Raw genomic sequence first — 17801 nt, 5'->3', positions numbered from 1 at the left:
GTATCTACGATGACCACCCAAAGCACAATATCCTCCAGGGCCATCTCATACTTCAAAGACATCATTTCAACGGAGTTGTAGAGACACAACTTCAAGACCTGCTATGCCTTTCTTGGCTCGCTGGGTTTATCCGGCGGTGAGACTTGCGCAAACAGTTGCAATTCTTATTCTTATGACTCGGTTCGAGATCTCGCCATACCCCGCGAGTTAACATTGAGTTCAAATCCAATCAAACATTGATTCTGTTTCGACGGAGTGCTGCATCAAATCTTCGTGCATGCTGAAAATGAAAAGTCTACATGTATGAAGCGATCGCCCGGTAAAAAAATAAAAATAAACGTACTGACTGCTGCTCCGAGATCATGGCTACAAATGCTAGCTGTATCATGACATCCTCTTGAATCCAACTAGGACATTAACATCACTGCTGAATCTGGAGCACTACATCATCGTTCGAAAAGCCCTTCTGCATCGTATTATTATAAGCAGCACGGAGGTGTTCCAAGTGGGAGAAAAGAATATGCAGGTGGAAGGGAGATAATGGGAAACAAAGAGCATGGTAAGAGACGCATGCTATGGACAGGGATGACTACAGCCCGCGACCCGGTGCGCTGTGTCCCTCGTTGAGATGCGGCCCGGTTTACGCTGGGACATGGACGGCCCGTGGACATGGAGCAAAGGAGGAGACAACCGTTGCCAAGACCGTGCATCTTCCGATCCGGCCTTGGAAAGGCAATCGTGGAATATGCTTAGTCAATTCTCTCGGCCGTTATCAACTCCGGTTGAGCGACATTTGGCCCCCGGTCTAGCAAATGATTTGGGGGCTCTGGGGACTACACACGTTCGCATGCATCATGCATGCACGGTAGGTAGCATCACAGTCCTTGCCGAACTTCTACATCCAATCTGTAACCATGGATTATACGCTAAACCAACACAAGTAAATGCTTCAATATCGGAAGGATCGAGATACTTGACTTTCATCTCCACCACTTTACACATTCGCGATATAGTTTAGAGTCGGGAATCATGCGGGCCACGCGGGCCACGCACAATTCGAGAGTATAAATGAAGGCGTCTGAGGAGGAGCAGAAGTCTCGCGGCAATGGATCTCCTCCAGGTCAAATACCATTCTGCCGAGATTAGTCCCAACTGTTTCCTTCGGCCATACTTCACCATGGAGCACTCCGTTTCTTGTAGTATGACAGCAAGCGAAGTCCGGCGTCTTATCTTATCCGGCTCCATCACTTTGGAAACATACGTCTGGTCACTTCTCAGACAACTTGAGAACGAGGATCAGTACAGAGGCATCAAAGCTTGGGCACATATCAAACCCTACAAGGTGCTCGAAGAAGCAAGACGTCTCGACAAGCTTCCGCGAGACCAACGTGGACCTCTTCATGGTTTCGTCATTGGCGTCAAAGACGCAATTCTTACCGAAGGTAAGCAGTTCGATCGGTCGTAATGAGAGGTCACAGGCTCATGAGTATGTTCAGACTTTCCCACGACATACGGATCACCGATACATGCGAACGACGGCCCTCTTCATGACGCAGCATCTGTTGCCGTTTTGAGGCGGAATGGTGCTCTTATCATGGGTAAGTAGGCGATCGAATACTTTCTCGCGTACTTTGCTAATCCGATGAACAGGAAAAACGACAACGACAGAGTTTACTGCGACCTTTGAAGGTCCAGGAACAAGAAACCCGAGAGACATCTCCAGAACTCCTGGAGGCTCTTCTTCTGGTTCAGCAGCAGCTGTGGCAAGTATGCAGGTACCCATCGCTCTTTGCACACAGACGGTGGGAAGCACGATCAGACCAGCCTCTTTCACTGGTGTATATGCCTTCAAGCCCACTTGGAATGCGATCTCCGCCGAAGGCCAGAAAGTCTCGTCGCCGACGCTAGATACCTTTGCGGTCATGGCTCGCAGCGTAACCGACTTGCAGCATGTTTCTAATGTTCTCGGGCTCCGAGATGATGAACCACGCAAGGCGGTATCTCTGAGTGAGGCCACGTTCGCTTTCGTCAAATCTCCGGTGTGGCCAACTGCCGGACCGGGTACTGTGGCGGCTATGGAGCGAGCTGCCAAGATCCTCACCAACGCCGGCGCGCAGGTCGTAAACGTCACGTTACCATCGGACTTTGACGATATTCTCTCTCTGCAGAACGAGATTCTAGAGGCTGAGATTGGTGTGGCTTTTCACAAAGAATACACCACTCGGAGGTCCCAGATCAGTGACTATCTCGCCAGTATCGCTCGAACCTCACACACCGGTTCGAAGAAGGCATATCTGCGGGCTTTAGATAGAATTGCAGCTTTGAGGCCAATCATGGACGATATTGCGGACCAGTATACTGCCATTGTCACACCGAGCGCCATAGACGTTGCTCCCAAGGGTACAGGGACCGGCAGCTCTGACTTCAACGCCATGTGGACGGTAAGTCAGAATTTACAGTTACCTTTTGGGCATCTGCTCATTTTCATAGGCCCTTCATTCACCGGTGATCAACATTCCCGGGTTCCAAGGCGAGGACAACATGCCAGTGGGGCTGTCTCTCGTGACTTCGAGGTTTCGAGACCAACACTTGTTGCAAGTGGCTCGGCAGGTTGGGGGCCTATTTGAGGCTAAGGGTTCTTCAAGAGATATGAGAATGCATTAGCTGGGAAGCCGTACGGGGGTCGTGTATGAATTCTGCATGAGTTGTTCTGGCGAAGGCGGCAACGGTCACGCATTCAGGATGGTTGCCAATTTTTGGTCGAGTGACACTGCCAAGCTCATTTCGGCAGAAACAGGACACTACACATGCTTAAAAACTTGCTTTTAAATATTACTACACATAGCATTTTGAACAGCAATAGATACTGGCTCAGATGATGGATATTCAAGAAGAGAATGAAGAATCAGTCAAATGTAATAGAAGTAGGAAACCATGTTACCCAAGGCATTTCTCTTCAGCTTGAACCCCGAACAAGTTATATTTCGGTCTACTGTAAGATTGATAATGTGCATACAGACCATATTCTACGACATTATGCATTGGTTCTACCTCGGTTGAGCAAAGTTCATCTCACGATTGACAACGGAACCAGGTCATGGGTGCGATGTTGTGAGCGGCGCAGCAGGTGACGGCCCGAGCCTTGAGCAAACCTTCTTCAGGGACGCCTTGTAATACTGAAAGTTTCTCTTCCGAATATGGCAAATGCTGTGTGATTGATCTGTTTGAACTGCGAATCCGGGCTCACCGGGAAACCGAACTTCATATCCTTGGCTCTGAGACTCGGGATGCCGACTTGCCATTCGGCCATTGTGATGCTCGAGATAATTGGGCTTGTCTTCTCATATGCATGCACCTCACGTCACTCACCTGCAGGGTACAGAGTAACGCGTCACTCTTGGGGTCCATATCTGCATGGTGACATTTGCGGGGGGCCATGCCGTGGAAGATGACCAGGCATCGCCGGGTTTCCGAGCCAATAGGCAACTCCCAGGTTGAATCTACCCGGGCCGCTGCATGCTGCGGCCGCGCTGATATTTCTCTTTTGGTAGCCCTCCGCATGACGGGTCTTGGCATTTACCCTGTCAAGAATTATCTGAGAAGTGATCCGGAGCAGGCTGCGACTGTTTGCACGCCGGCTTCCGTGGTGTACGGCCGACAGCAGGAAAAGCCGCTTTTACGACGGAGTTTCTTCCGTTATGTCGCATTGTCCGTTTGAACATGGACCGGAACTGCGCATATGGGCTTGTCGATTGGACATATTATTCATCATCCGGCAAACAGAATGAGGCTCCTATCCATAGTGATGCCCAACGGACAACTTGACGGTGAAATGATCAGGCCTCTCACCCTAGTTGACGCACTTGGCGGCCTGAACGGGATGTCACAGTCTTGGCATCCTGTCTCGTGAGTCTCCTCCGCAGCTTTCCGGGTGTGCGATGTGAACCTCATGCAATATGCCGAGAGTCAATCAGCTTAGACTTGACCGATTTTGGGATATCACTCAACCAGAAGTGGAAAGATCAAGTGCATTAGTGAAGTCGGATCATGGATAACAATCTATGAGAAACCAATAATTACAAACTCTGCGGACCAAACTCAGAGATCGATTCACGTCTACCAGTGTCGCTTCTTATTCACAGCCCGCATCGTTTACATCCCCAAAAATAGCCACGTTGGAGAAGTCAATCACTTCATCACCGAAAGTGATCAACGACAAGTTGATCCGCAGACCCCCCGGCTCAGGGAGAGTCACCGGTCCAACCACCACCTCATCGCCATTGTCCGTATTGGCTGTACAGTTCATGGATCCATCATTGACGTTTCCGAAGATGGAAATTCCAGATATGTCGATGACCTCGTCCGCGAAAGTTATGAGGGATACAGTAATGGAGTCGATTTGAATGCTGGGGATCTGGAAGTTGATTGGGCCGAGCAATGAAGACGAAGAGGCTTGGCGAGCTTCGTTCGAGGCCGCGGCCGTCAGAGGAACGGCCAAAAGAAAGAGGGCTGCCTGCTTCGAAGTCGGGGCCATCTTGAATGATTTCGTCTGGAAGCTTGTATATAAAGAAAAGATTGATATGTTGACGTTGTTGATGCCGTTCGTAGATGGTATACTGGGGAAAACGCAAGAACCGACTGCGTTTATATAGCTTTTCATGCTCCCTCCTGATGTCCATTTACATGCGGTTGCCGAGCTCTCCGCTTCAAGTGAGCTCATGAGAGAACCATCGCGTCTTGTGCCTTAGAAGACATGACCCGGAAGGGACGTGTAGAACCCAAAAGATACTCGCTAATGTGGCCAGGGGAGCCCTCATGTTCATGATCACTTGCCGGAGATGTTTCGGAGCTACTCTTGGAGACAACGCTTGACTTGATGCAGAAGCTGGAAACGTTTCGGTGGTAATCGAGTTAATCATGCTTCTGCATTGCAGACACCCCTGGAAACATTGCCTCTCAACGCCGGAATGGTCGATAGCAATCCTCCTATTAGAAGGCCCAGCCCAATTCAAGTCAGATGCTCGCAAAACACCAAGATAATTAACCCGTACGAGTAGGCGGCATCACTATGGTCTGACTCAAGCCCACGATGCAACGATGAAGATCACCTTCCTCCGGATAGGTGGCAGTCACAAGTGTTTCATTCTTTTCAATGTTCTCTGGGTCAGTTGCCAGAGGTTCAAATCTTGCCAATGATGGTTCTTGGAAGCTGAACACAGTCTGACGAGGCAGACGATTAATTACATAAACTTGTGCAACCTGAATTTATTAGAAGGCTTTGTAGGTAGGAAATGGTTAGTGGTCCCCTTTGTGCATAAAGGTTGTGCAACCACACTCATCAGCAAGACAGCCGGCACATGACTGGGCAGCACCTGAAAGCATGTCCAAATCCCCAATTGGTAAAACATTCGACAACTCTGAGTATTGATCAGTAGACTGGACGTAGGCATTTGTCGATCATGAGTCTGTCCAGCTTCACTCCCATCAGTCTTGATCTTTGAGACGGGCTACGAAACGCAGGCACCCCATTCAAACGCAACAAAAATAATGCAACGCGACCCCTCTCTGGAGCAAACGCTTCTCAATAAGAACAAACGATGAAGCACTCCATGATGTGGAGAAGTCCTCATGCAGCGAACCATGTGTTGGAGTGAGTCAGAAACAAAAGGATGAGGAAGAGGAAAGAGACACTAAGGAGACGTAGAAGTAGAAACCCTCTTGCTAAGATGAATAAAGAGGAGGATAAATTTCTGCGACTCTCAACCCACAGCACTCTTGCCAACCTTCTCTCCCCAACCACATCATCACTGCCGTCGACTGCCATCGCCTTGCAAACATCGCCATCAGCTCAGTTCATTAATCGCGACTTCCTGCTTCCATCTTTCATGGCTTAAGTCCGTCAAGCACAATGGAGGACAAGCCGAATATCCTGCCACCCAATATCCACAGCCAGTACCTTCGGTACAAGGCTAACACCAAGCTTTTCCTCAACTGGCTTTTCAGCGAGTCGAAGAAGATCATGAAGCCCAAGCTCCTCCCGCGCGAGGCGACTGGCCTTTGCACCCAGCATCTCTTGCCTATGGCTCAGGCCTGCAAGTCCGCCGCGGTCGCAATGCCTCCCATTCAGCGATCCTACCTCCAGCAGGCGATCGACCTCCGCCGCAAGGTCGGCAAGTACTATGTTTCGGGCGGCTCCCAGAGTGCGGTCGCCACGGACGACGGTCACAAGTTCTTCACCAACTGTTTGGATCGTATCTTGGATATGTTCCCTGCTGCTCCTTCCGCCAGCAGCCCCCGTCCCCCGTCCCCTCCGTCTTCCGCACCGGCTCCGGATCCCAGCTTCACCAACAAGTTCGGCCTTCTCAACGTGGAGGACTACGAGGACACCGGTCCTGAAGGTCCCCGGCCCAAGCCAGCCACTCCCGCAACCCCCTCACCCCCGACCGCCAAGGACAAGCTGTTTGATCTCATCGACGACTCGGGCGTGGAACTCATCTGCCTGCTCAACGATATTCGAGAAATCCGCCTTTATCTTCAGGGAATCTGGGCTAACTACCAAGCCCGGAAGCTGGATCTTGTTTCCGCTGCACTCGTCACCGAGGCGGCATTTGAGTGCATCGGAATCATGGACGAGAACTTTGGTCAGGTCAACCCCGAGTTGCAATTGATGCCAGCTATCGTCGCTGCCATTGTCAAAGGCAGCACGGCGCACTGGCCCAATCATTTACATCTTTGTCTGGCAAAGGACGGACCATGCGTCCAAGATGACTCCCAGCCCGCCGGTGGCCAGTCAGAATTCCGCCCGTATGTCGGCAACCCCCACGTCGATTTCTTGTCGGAGTGGCTGATGGCACCTGCTTTCAACATGATGGTCGGTCTGGCTGAGCAGGCCAAGCATCCCGATATGCCGAGCCTTTGGCCCGACGATGCGGACTACCAGATGCTTCGAGAACTGGAGGCTCATTCCGTCCATCTGACCCGGGGGCGCGAGAAACATGGCTTCTGGCGGCTCGATCGCTTGATGCTATACCTATGGCAGCCCCAGAACGAAGGCATCCATCTTACAACGGTGGCTCTGAGCACCATCATGCTGGACCTGCGCAAGATGGACGGCCTGTTTGCCATGGTCACCGATGATTACGACCTTTTTTGTCGAAAGTTCCCTCACGACTTCTACGACATCGATCCACCCGACAACCAGTTGCACAGGGAAAACAAGCACGACGTTGGGCGAAAGCTGGCATGGCTTAGGCCGGAAGACAACTTCCCTTCCAAGGAGTGCATCAAGATTAACCCCGTCTTGGCCGGCCTCACCATCTTCATTCCCTATCAGAAAGTTCTGCGCGGTATCATCCATACCACCAGCTGGGACTGGTGTCTCATGCCCATGGCGCACATTTACAACTACGCTCGCGCGAAGAATTCCTGGCCGTTGCAGTGGGCTGATATGGAGGCTCTCATCACGATGCAGGGCCGCGAAATATTTTCCGACGGCGAGCTGCGTCCCACGAATATTAAGATCTGCGAGAATCGGTTTTATTTTGCAAATGGTGGCACGTCAAATGAGCTAACTGCTATTAGAAAGAACCGCAAGACCACCTTGTTCGAAGTCATGAAGGAGACGAGGTTCAACTTTCCGCGCAAGTTGCCAATCAACAAGGAGACGTTTGAGAAGGGAGCAATGTCTTGGCACCAAGCAGACCGCATTTTCAGTCTGAGGAACACTTCTGGGTTTCGTCGCGAATTCCATCCCACTCCCGTATTGAGCGAAGTCTATTGGCAGTACGAGCGGCCCAGCGAAGAGGGGGAAACCCAAGGACGCTTCGGCATCAGCGCTAATGCCACCTCTCGGACAATCAAGAAACACGTCGAAAAATGCCTCAAGGGCATGAACAAGCCAGTTCGCAGGGAGCTCACCGTCCCTCAGTTCCTCGAAGGCTTCCTTGCCATTGCCCAGCTTGAGGTCTCTCACATGGTTTTCGACTTCTACGGAATGGAGTATGCGTGTCTACTGGTCCTGGAGGAAGTTCATGCGGAACTCGTCGGCTCCCTCCCGGAGATGCAAAACGACCTTGACAGGAACCTCTTCGTCGATGTGTTCTTCGACGATTACGAGCGCAAGCAAGTCGAGTTCAAGTTGAAGAAGGTCTTGGGCCGCAAGGGGGAAAACCGGCCTCGGACTGACATTGCCCGCGAGTGGGAGAGATTCTGCAAGTAAGTTGATCAATTCTATGTACAGAGAGACCTCCTGTAAGGCTGACAGGTTTTGGCAGGAAATTGGCGCTATTCCCTCGGTCTGAGTATGGCTGGGACGCGAAGTACAACAATGCGCTCCAGGATCGCTTGACCGCCTCAGCTTTCTTCTAGGACCCAGGGTGTGCTTCAACGGCATCTTCAAGAGTTGGGCTACTTTTGGACGACAGTATGGGATGTTCGATGGCCATGTGGGGGATGGATGCTTGTTTGATCTATTCAGGACTCAAAAGCCCTCGCTGTACAACATATCTTGGCTAAGGCAATAGGTCCAATCGCTCAACAAATACACACTGATAGCCCGTCACACAGAATACCGCAAGGGTGCTCTACAGGTCCATCCCTCTCGAAAGGTAGTCATGCAGGACCGTATGCGGAATCTCGGGCATCCGATCAGTAAAAAGGCCGATGAAGTGCTTCCACATCGGGACGTTGTTCTGTTCTTCTTACTCCCACTCCTGTTCTTCTCCCCACTCTAAGTCCTGTTCTTCCCACTCCAAGTCCTCGGATACACCGTGTAGAAAGTCCTCTACCCCGACGCGGCATTCTGCGTACTCATACGTCAGCCTCGCCAGCTAGGCCAGGCCTCTGCCGACGCTATTGATAGCGATCATAGCATTTCTGCCGATGCAGTACGCGCAAAGTGCGGTGCAGTGTGCAATAACGAAGCAGCATTCACAGGTCGGAGGAGTTCGAGTACGTGTCCGGGGCGCATTCGGTTCTCGCGATGCTATGGCATTGAGAGAAAAGTTTCTGAGGTCGCGGTACTCCTCGTCTATGGTAGCCAAAGCAAGTCTGAGTCGGCGCTCGTGGCGCTGCTTGTGCATGCGCAGTCTCGGTCGACTGAAGATTGTGTTAGAATTTCATGGTGTGGAACGTTACAAACGGGGGAGAGCCCGGAAGGGGGTAGAGCTTACCTGATCATAATCACAGATGTACGATCGCGGCTCGGATGGGCCAAGGCGTATTGGTAAATCGCCACGGGAATGACGAGCAGGAGACGACGTGGGAGAACGAGAGGAGCTCCGGCGGAATCAAGAAATCGGGGATCGAAGAAAGGATGTCGAGTACTTGTGTTGGTGTCAGATGTAGTAGAGTAGCAATGAGTGACCAAAATGACGATTGAGTATGTTCGAGAAGAAGATGGTTTGTCGAGTGGCAGACGGAAGATGTCGAGAGAGAGAGGAGAGAGGGAGTCGCTGGTGTTCACCGAGACACCGAGAAGCCGTTGGCCGTTGCTTCCTTCTTACCGAGCACTCCGCTGTCCCAAAGGGGAATGACCACTCGGCGTGGAAGGTGAGCTCGGTCTACAGCCAATGATCGAAGATGACTGGCTCGGTAAAGCTGGCTTAGTCATTCATTTGGTGGCCAATGAAGGAAGGCAAATCTCTCGGCTGGAATCCTTCGACAAGAACCCCCAACATCAAACCTGACGCAAAGAGATGCTGCTTCCCACGAAAGCCTTTGTGGTAGGAGGAAACCGCACTCTTGCCAAGATGACTATTTGTTCGCCGTTGCTTCGGGTGGTGCGTCTTGTGCAGCGACGACCCAGCAAAACCATCATCCCGGCAGCACATCTCCTCTGCGCGAGATTTACCTCGTCCTCGTCGCAACCCCAACCGCCATCTTCCTGCTGCAGCAAATCGAAAGCAGCACCGCCAACACCGCCTTCACTGCTATCCCGAGAGTTCTGGACTTCCAAGCCAGCATGGCGTCGCGCAGGCGTCAACACGTTCCGCTGCTTGGTCGGCTGCACCCTCGGCGATTTCTCTGCGATGTGGTACCTCCAGGCTTTCCATCCAGAAATGGCGACAGAAGTCGTGATGGGAATCTCGAGTAAGTTCACCGGTCTCCTGCGATTTCCTACAAGATCGTCGATTGACTTTCTCCCAGTGGCGAGTGGACTTTCCACATCCCTCCTGCTCGAGACTGTCCTGCTCAGGCTCGGAAAGGACCGGCTTTCGTGGCCGGTCGCTGCAAAGACCGCGGCGGGAATGAGCATGATATCGATGATCACCATGGAGCTGGCCGAGAACGCTGTGGACTATCACCTCACGGGCGGCGTGGTGCAGTTGGATGACCCGGCTTTCTGGGGCGCTGCGCTGGTTTCTGTGGCTGCTGGGTTCCTTGCTCCTCTGCCGTACAACTACCACAGACTGAGAAAGTTTGGCAAAGCTTGCCATTGAGCACCCGTCGGTTTGTTCTGGACTGGCTTAAATGACCCTCTTGGCCTGGGCAGTGGGAGGTGTGAAGTCGCCTCGTGCCTTGTAGATATAGATGTAAGAGTAGCGCGGTCCTGATCACGTCTCTGGTTCGTCTCGGCTGAGTCGTTGAGCGACTCCAACTAGACCTTGCGCGAAACTAAACGGTTGATGGACCTGAACCAAAGTCAGCGTGTTTAGTCGATTTGATACCATACCAGAGCGTAACTCACGTTCCGGTTGTACGCATTGACGTACGCCGTATCCGCGCCGTTGGCTACGAGAGTCGCGATGACGGGGACGGGATCGTCTTCGCTAAAGTCGAGAGCAGCGCTGAACGGATTCATCGTTTTGCGGTAGATGGTGATCGGGTCGCGGACCAAATCAGGCTTGCTGTCGATCATGAGTTGGACCATCTCGGGTTTGCCGCTCTGGAGTGCCGCGACCCAGCTCATCTCGATACGAGCACCATGGCCAAGCAAGATTCGGGCGGATTCTACGGATCCGCCGTACGCAGCCATGAACAAGGGCGTGAGATGCGACAAGACGACATCCTCGTCGCTCGTGTGTTGGGTCGGCGTCGCATTGACGTCGGCGCCGCTCTCGACCAGGTGCTCCACGATGTCGTCGAGTCCGGAGTACGCCGCGAAGTGCAGCATGGGGTACCGGCCAAAGCAGTAACCGGTACCGATGCCGCCTTTCCAGCGGAAGTAGAGGTAGCTAATGTCAGGTGTCCCGGGCGGCTGATGGTACCAGATCTCGTTAGGGTCGCAGAAGGGGGTTCCTCTCCTGAGCATGCCGAGGGCCGTCGCGGAATCCTCCGGGGTGGGCCTGTCCTTCAGGGGATCGTCGTAGTGCGTCCCGGGCCAAAGGAGGCGCGAAATCCAAGACAGGCCTTGCGATTGAAAGTGTCGTTGGTAGTAAATCTTGAGTGCGTATTCGCTGTATTGGCGACATAGACATGCCATCGAGAGGAGATCGATGTGGTTGTCGATGTGGTCGATGATGGCGTCAATTATCTCCGGCGGAAGCTGAGGGGGCGCCGCCCGCATAGCCCTGCGCTCTCCCGAGCCATCGGCCGGATCGGATGGGGAGGGCTTCTCGGATCGGAGCGTCATCATCGCGGGCGGGGAAATCGATGTCTTCCAGGCTGTAAACTTCTTGCCTAGAATGGGTCTATTCGTCTGGCGTGGGTGCTAGAACATGTTGACGATGAGTTCTTTATGAGGCCGTGGATCGAGGGTGAGCGCTATGGCGGAGTCTGAAGCCCCTGAGATGAGTAATCCTGCGCCACGTCAGCGGGAGTTCTGCGATGCGGCCTCTGGGCGATTTCTTCAACTCAACTTGTTGCTGGATGGCTGAAGCATTGTTACCAGACAATGCGCCCAGATATGATCGAACAGTTTGACGCGGAGGTTTGTGACGGCATGACTGGCGAATGGTGCAGGTCATGAGACCAAGTCGATGCTGCCTAGCGAGGTCGGAGGCTGATGTGAATATCTCTAGACATGATCAAATGCACTGCTGGCTTCGAAGTTGTGTTATTCGTACAAATCAATTGAGTTTGAAATTTCGGCGGAAATATTGTTTGTTTCTCATTCCCAGCTGGAAAGTTAAGATGCTGCTCGTCATGATGGGAATGTGGCGTGCTGCTGAAGTGGTGAGATGAGGGTCAATGCTGGCGGCGCTGGAGAGCCTGGGTAAGGTGAGCTGCCTTAGTTGAACCCTCAATTGCGCTCGGCGACTTCTTGGAATTTTGCACCAGAAAGAAGATCGTCGTTACTAGGATCCTTTTCGAAACGGAGCGCAGACTCAAACGAAAAACGAACCGTTGGACAGAGATGATGAAGACGAATAGGTGTGATATCAGCGAGCCGCCCGCCTGTCAAGACCGCCGACCGTAGACAATTAGGGCCTGTCATTAGCATGTCTTGTTCTCGGGCTGGGAGTTGGCATTTTCCAGGCCGGATGATCGCTCACAACACCCCCAGTTCATAGATAGACAGAACACTTTCAAAAACAAAGACACCTGAAAAAATGAGCCATGCGACATATTGCACGCATTGGGAATTCTTCAAAGGCTTGCGAACATAAGCTCAGTTCATCGCATGTCAGCTGGCGCAAGCGTGACAGAAGCGTGACCGCCTGTTGCCAGCTGGCGGCAAAGTCACCTTCTTTCTTCTCCCGACATGGATCGGAATTGCATCACTCCCGTCCCTTCCTGCAAGTCGATTGTCAACACCCATTCTGGAACGAGAATGGCACGGAGAAGAACAAATCGCTTCGGCAATGTACTGGTCATTCGACAACATAAATATCTACAAGAAATTCGACCCCAAACACCACAGCACGCCCTTTACATGCCGTCCTTGATCATGGCATTGACAATCTGCACATGGCGGTTGGCGTTCGTCTCGCTCCACTCGTTGTCATAGTTCAACCCGTACGGCCAGAAGTGCGAGCCGCCGCAGCTGATGGTCGCGGAGGCACCGTCCCACGACCTCAGCAGCGGCAGCGCGGTGGCCCAGTCCTTGGCGGCGCACTTGCGGTCGAACGCGGCCGTCTGGCCCACGCCGAGCGTGTGCGAGATCTCGTGCAGCGCCGTGCGCTCGTTCATGTACGACCGGTTCGAGCCGAAGCGGACGTCGCCGTTGTAGTTGGCCTCGGCCGTGGGGACGCCCGGCGCGTAGTAGACGCGGAGGGACTTGCTCGCGGACCCGAGGCGGGCGTGGCGGGCCACGGCGAGGCGCATCGCCGCTTCGATCTTGTTGTAGGCGTCCGTCTGGTCCGCGGTCGGGTTCGCGGCCTTTTCGAGGTTCCAGGTGATGGCGCCCTGGGCGGCGGCGGCGTAGGCCGCGACGATGGTGATGATGGAGAACTTCATGGTGATGGAGTGGATGGGAAAAGAGAGTGGTGCTTGTCTTTTACGATGCCGACGTATGTGCAGTTCCGGCTGGACAAGAAGAGAAGAAGAAGAAGATGGTAACGCTGGGTATCTTGGGGGTATCTCACTGACGGCTGAAGGTAGAAGTTCATGAAGACACGACATGGCCGGAGGTTTAAGTATGCCTTCGGCAGATCACGTATCCCTGCCTCAACCCGGCCTCGCATCTCATCCCAACTCTCTTCTCCTGACAAGGCCATCCATGAATACTTTCCTCTTTCGGCCGTCGTCCTTCCTCGCGCCCTCTCCTGGCCGGCGAATCGTCCGACCACGTCCACCGAGACGACGGCGGTGGCCAGAACGAACCGAGCGTTCCATCGGGACTTTATTGACGAGATATAAGGGGGCCGGATTAATTTGTCCGTGGCGTCTCGCTTCGACCCCGACTCCTTCTCGATGCGACGCTGGACACTCAAACGAGCTTCTTGGCCCGGTGGGCTGGCCGTCTCCCTGTGGAATCTGTCGAACTTCACGGCTTCCATGCTTCTTAGTCCCGGCAATGGGGGGTGATAAACATGCAACGCTCCCCCGCACGCGCTAAATCCGACTTCCGTTCCTGGACCGGCGTTCCGCAGGTTCGTTTGCTTTATATTGGCTCGGCTCTTGATTTAACCTTATCAGCTAACGTTAATGAGATGGGGGGCTGTTCGGACGACCTGCGGCGCTTGCGGAATAGAGTGAGCAGGCAGTTTTTATTCAGATGAACCGCTGCCATCCTCATTTCGGTCTCGGTCCTGGTTGATCATTGATCACGCGGCTCGAGGGCGTTTTATTTTTTCCGCCCATCTTTGCCTGCGGAGGTCTTTTGCCAAGGTATCCGGCCCGCTGGCATCCGAATTGCATGGTTGATTTCGTGAAAGACCTGCTTGAATGGGAGAATGGGCGGACGATCTGCGACTTTGCTTGGATGAGCTTGAGATGAAGTGTCCCCGAAGCGGGCCGAGAGATTTGTTCTTTCGCGCTCCAATAGCTACTCCAACACCCACTTACGGCCTCACTTGAACTGACCAGTCTTTCAGATCCGCCTCGACAGCGGAATCGATTTAAATCAAGTAACGCCTAAACTTCATTGTCTGTACTAATGTGCGAAAGATAAGTACTGTCCATCGAAATGCCGCGGTAAACCAATCTTCCCGGGTAACCAGTTCGCCCATAATATGGCCATATCTCCGACGAAAATCGGTAATCGCGCGAAGACGCAAAAACTCCAAAGAAAGCATTGTATGTCAAGCTGCCAACCTTCCAAATGACTTCAACTTCCAATCTGCCACCGATGCCTGCAATTCCACTCCAATGCCTTCAAAAACTTGCAATCTGTCTCCGTCCGTCCGCTCATCATATTCTCGACTTGCTCATGTCCATCACTTCTTTAGCTTCTGCTTCTCGTCACCGCCGAAAGTCGTCTTGTATCTCTTCATCTGCTTCGAAAGGCTGGTGGTGGGATCGACACCCAGGCCTTGGAGCATGTCCAGAACCGAGGTACGGAATGCCATGTCTTGGTGCTCTTTCGACATACTCGTAAGCGTCTTGAAGAAATTGTTGCGCTGCTCGATCTTCTGCTTGACAGTCACTTTGGGCTTGACTTCGACCTCGGCCTTCTTCTCCTCCTGCGCTTTCAAGGCCTCGACCATCCAAGAGTCCATGAGTTCGCTGTCGTCTTCGTCGTCATCATCACCCGCCATGCTTCCTTCCTCGCTTTCGGGGTCGGGCTCGGTGTCAGACTCGGTCTTCTTGATTTGGCTGTTGCCGGTGTTGGTGTTCTCCATCTCACTCTCCGTGTCGTGATCAGGTTTCTGGGTACTCTGGTCCCCGCTGACGACTGCCTCGTTTCCGCCTTTGTTTCTCTTGCGAAGCGTTCTCTTCTCCACGGTCGATTGAATGTACGCGCCTCTGTTCGTCTTGCGCCTCTTCTCTTGAGGGGACTCGTCGACATCGGATCTGTCGCTAGCAATGACGATGGCGTCGCGATCTTCGGTCTTGCGTTTCTTGGGTGTCTGAGGATTGCCTCCCTGTCCTTGGACAGTACGGGCATTGGCGGGCTTGCTCAGGGTGTTCGCGCTTCCGGGCTGGAAGTAGAAGACATTTTTGCTGTTCCTGGTCTTGCCGTAGTTGCTCATGATAGACGCCGTAGACTCATGGTCAACGATAGCATTGATGACGTCGGAGAACGCCCAAACCAGATCGCTGTTCTCGCCGTCGACCCAGACCTCCGGAAGGCCGTTCTCGTTACGGAAAAGGATGGCCCAGAAGTCCACCTCGTAGTACTGCTGTTTTTTGCCTCGAGCAAAGGCAGTGAGACTCTTGTACAGCCTGTTCCTGGAGACCGTGAGGTTGTGAACAGTGACTGGATGCTCCAAGTCGTCCAAAATCTTCTGTCGCAGGTCAGGGTGCCAGATTTCGCCGTTCTTGTCCCACTTCATGACGCGCAGGGCGTAGTTGATCCAGCTTTGCTGCAGTCGCGGGCGACCGGTGGTCTCATCCTTGTCGTTGAAGCGCTCAACCTCATGGGCAGAGGCCTTCATCTTCGGGACGGAGGAGGAGGTCGTAGAGAGGGGCGAAGAAGTCTGCTTGGGCGTTCGCTGGGAGACTTGGCCCTGGATCCGCTCAGGAGTCTGCGGAGTGGTCGACTGAGGAGCCTGGTCGATATGCTGCTCAGATGTGCGGTCGGCAGGTTGCGCCGCGACTTGATTGAAAGACTGGGTGGGAATCTGGTCGGCGATGTTTCCAGTAACGTTCACCTCGAGCTGGTCGACGGTCTCAGGAAGAGGGTTCTCAGCGACTTGGTGATGAGCCAAACTCGTATCGGCCGCAGGCTGTCCGGATGACTGATGCTCGAGTCCGTCGAGGAATGCGTCAACAGATTGCGAAAAGTCCTTCGCAGTTTCTTCGTCCCACTGGAAATCCTGCAATTGAAAGAGGGCAGCGTCAGTCGGAGACAGACTCTCGCGGGGGATGGAGGAAGGCAGGGGGTTCGAAGACAGGTGGCTTGCGAGCAGCAGATTCTGATCGTCAGAACTTGCTCCTGAAGCCGCACCTGCAGCCTCTGACATTCTGCCACTTGCTTGTTGTGATGTTGATGGGAGATATGTGACAAGAAGGCTGAATTTGAAGGGATTGGGCAATGCGAGATGGGCTAGACCAAAGTTGTGAAGGTACCTAGGCTGGGTTGGTGAGAGGAGGTGGACAAAGAGAAGAATTGATGGAGGCGACGAGAGGAGAGTGATGTGATATATCGGGTGGATCGGGCACGCTGGCATTGAAAAAGAGAAGGAGCGACAGAGCACGAAAAGCTCCTTCCCAATATAACGCTCTTACCTAGTCGTCTTCGGAGAGCAGTGTAGGTCTTTTGACTCTAATGTCAAATAATTAGTAGCGTACCTAGGTAGGTTGTGTGAGGTTCACAGCTCTGGGCAGGTAGACTGTGTTTGAGACAGAGTCTGCGCTTTTGGGCTCACTCGGCAAAGTATCTGTAGATGTCTGGCACTGCTCTTGTTTTTGGAATATTCGGGGTGAATGCTACGTTTTGATCACCGTCTTGGAATTAGGTTGGGCTAGGAAGCTGCGACCTTGTATGTTTGCCAGGAATATCTATAAACTACATGTCATGCACAGACTTGAAGAGCCATGATGATGAGCAAAATATCCCATTCTTGAAACTTGCATAATTGATTACGTATGATATTGCGGATGACATTACCGTTCCATGGTGGCACAGAGCATCGTGTGGTAAACAGCGGGATCCTCAAGTTTGCTCAAACTCAACTTCAAGGCTCAAGTCACAGTCACACTAGAGCAAAAAGGATATTACAGTCAAGTTGAACAAAGCCCTTAACGGAGAACGTCACGTGAGCTAATTGAGGTTTTCAGTTCACCTCAACTTGCGCGCTCCTTCCGTCGCCATTAAGAAGAAAACTCTTCACTGCAAAAAAAACCGCTGGACTTTTCTCCGACACAAACAAAAACCCTGCTTTCCTCCCACCACCAGGCAGTATGGCAGACCGCTTGCGCGCCTCATCCTCATCGGAGGGCTTTATCATCATCTCTCACGATGATGTTGCTCCAGTCAAAAGCGGAAGTTCATTGAACAATGCCATCACGGCGCACATCTCAAGGTAACACACGCGCCTGCCTAACTGACCTCCCTTGGTCAACAAAGAAAAACAATCATATTGGATGAAGATCACTAACCACATTCCAGACCCAAGATGCTTCCGCTTCACATCAAAACCAAGCTTGACGAGACGACAACTTCGATCCAAAAGTTCAAAGCCGTTATGGACACCAAGTCTCTCGCCAAATCCGCCAAGTCCACCATCAAAGCTTCTTCGAAGCCTCTCGCCGCTATCTAGGGAACAGCCGTCGGCCAAAAGAAGAATGGCAAGGATTACGAACTCCGCGACGAG

At 52.7% G+C, this 17801-nt stretch overlaps 6 protein-coding genes across 6 annotated transcripts; 3 read left to right on the top strand and 3 right to left on the bottom strand.

The window, feature by feature from the left end:
* Window positions 1-1105: 1105 nt before the first annotated feature.
* Window positions 1106-8367, top strand: CkaCkLH20_12829 (uncharacterized protein; the record flags this gene model as incomplete). The annotated part of the gene is made up of 6 exons (XM_038895541.1): window positions 1106-1442; window positions 1497-1598; window positions 1651-2441; window positions 2491-2573; window positions 5905-8214; window positions 8274-8367. The coding sequence occupies 6 exons, from the start codon at window positions 1106-1108 to the stop codon at window positions 8365-8367; spliced, it is 3717 nt and encodes a 1238-aa protein (XP_038739103.1).
* Window positions 8368-9926: 1559 nt separating this feature from the next.
* CkaCkLH20_12828 (uncharacterized protein) lies at window positions 9927-10439 on the top strand (the record flags this gene model as incomplete). Its single annotated transcript, XM_038895540.1, has 2 exons — window positions 9927-10089; window positions 10147-10439. The coding sequence occupies 2 exons, from the start codon at window positions 9927-9929 to the stop codon at window positions 10437-10439; spliced, it is 456 nt and encodes a 151-aa protein (XP_038739102.1).
* A 212-nt stretch (window positions 10440-10651) lies between these two features.
* CkaCkLH20_12827 (uncharacterized protein) lies at window positions 10652-11575 on the bottom strand (the record flags this gene model as incomplete). The annotated part of the gene is made up of 1 exon (XM_038895539.1): window positions 10652-11575. One exon carries the CDS (start codon window positions 11573-11575, stop codon window positions 10652-10654), a length of 924 nt encoding a protein of 307 aa, XP_038739101.1.
* A 1235-nt stretch (window positions 11576-12810) lies between these two features.
* CkaCkLH20_12826 (ricin B lectin) lies at window positions 12811-13338 on the bottom strand (the record flags this gene model as incomplete). The annotated part of the gene is made up of 1 exon (XM_038895538.1): window positions 12811-13338. The coding sequence occupies one exon, from the start codon at window positions 13336-13338 to the stop codon at window positions 12811-12813; it is 528 nt and encodes a 175-aa protein (XP_038739100.1).
* A 1421-nt stretch (window positions 13339-14759) lies between these two features.
* CkaCkLH20_12825 (uncharacterized protein) lies at window positions 14760-16448 on the bottom strand (the record flags this gene model as incomplete). The annotated part of the gene is made up of 1 exon (XM_038895537.1): window positions 14760-16448. One exon carries the CDS (start codon window positions 16446-16448, stop codon window positions 14760-14762), a length of 1689 nt encoding a protein of 562 aa, XP_038739099.1.
* A 940-nt stretch (window positions 16449-17388) lies between these two features.
* CkaCkLH20_12824 (uncharacterized protein) lies at window positions 17389-17747 on the top strand (the record flags this gene model as incomplete). The annotated part of the gene is made up of 2 exons (XM_038895536.1): window positions 17389-17510; window positions 17597-17747. The coding sequence occupies 2 exons, from the start codon at window positions 17389-17391 to the stop codon at window positions 17745-17747; spliced, it is 273 nt and encodes a 90-aa protein (XP_038739098.1).
* Window positions 17748-17801: the final 54 nt, after the last annotated feature.

This window comes from Colletotrichum karsti (genome assembly GCF_011947395.1).
Source record: "Colletotrichum karsti strain CkLH20 chromosome Unknown Scaffold66, whole genome shotgun sequence".
Taxonomy (NCBI): domain Eukaryota; kingdom Fungi; phylum Ascomycota; class Sordariomycetes; order Glomerellales; family Glomerellaceae; genus Colletotrichum; species Colletotrichum karsti.
Note: the sequence above shows the minus strand (reverse complement) of the source record. Positions and strands in the feature narration are given on the sequence as shown.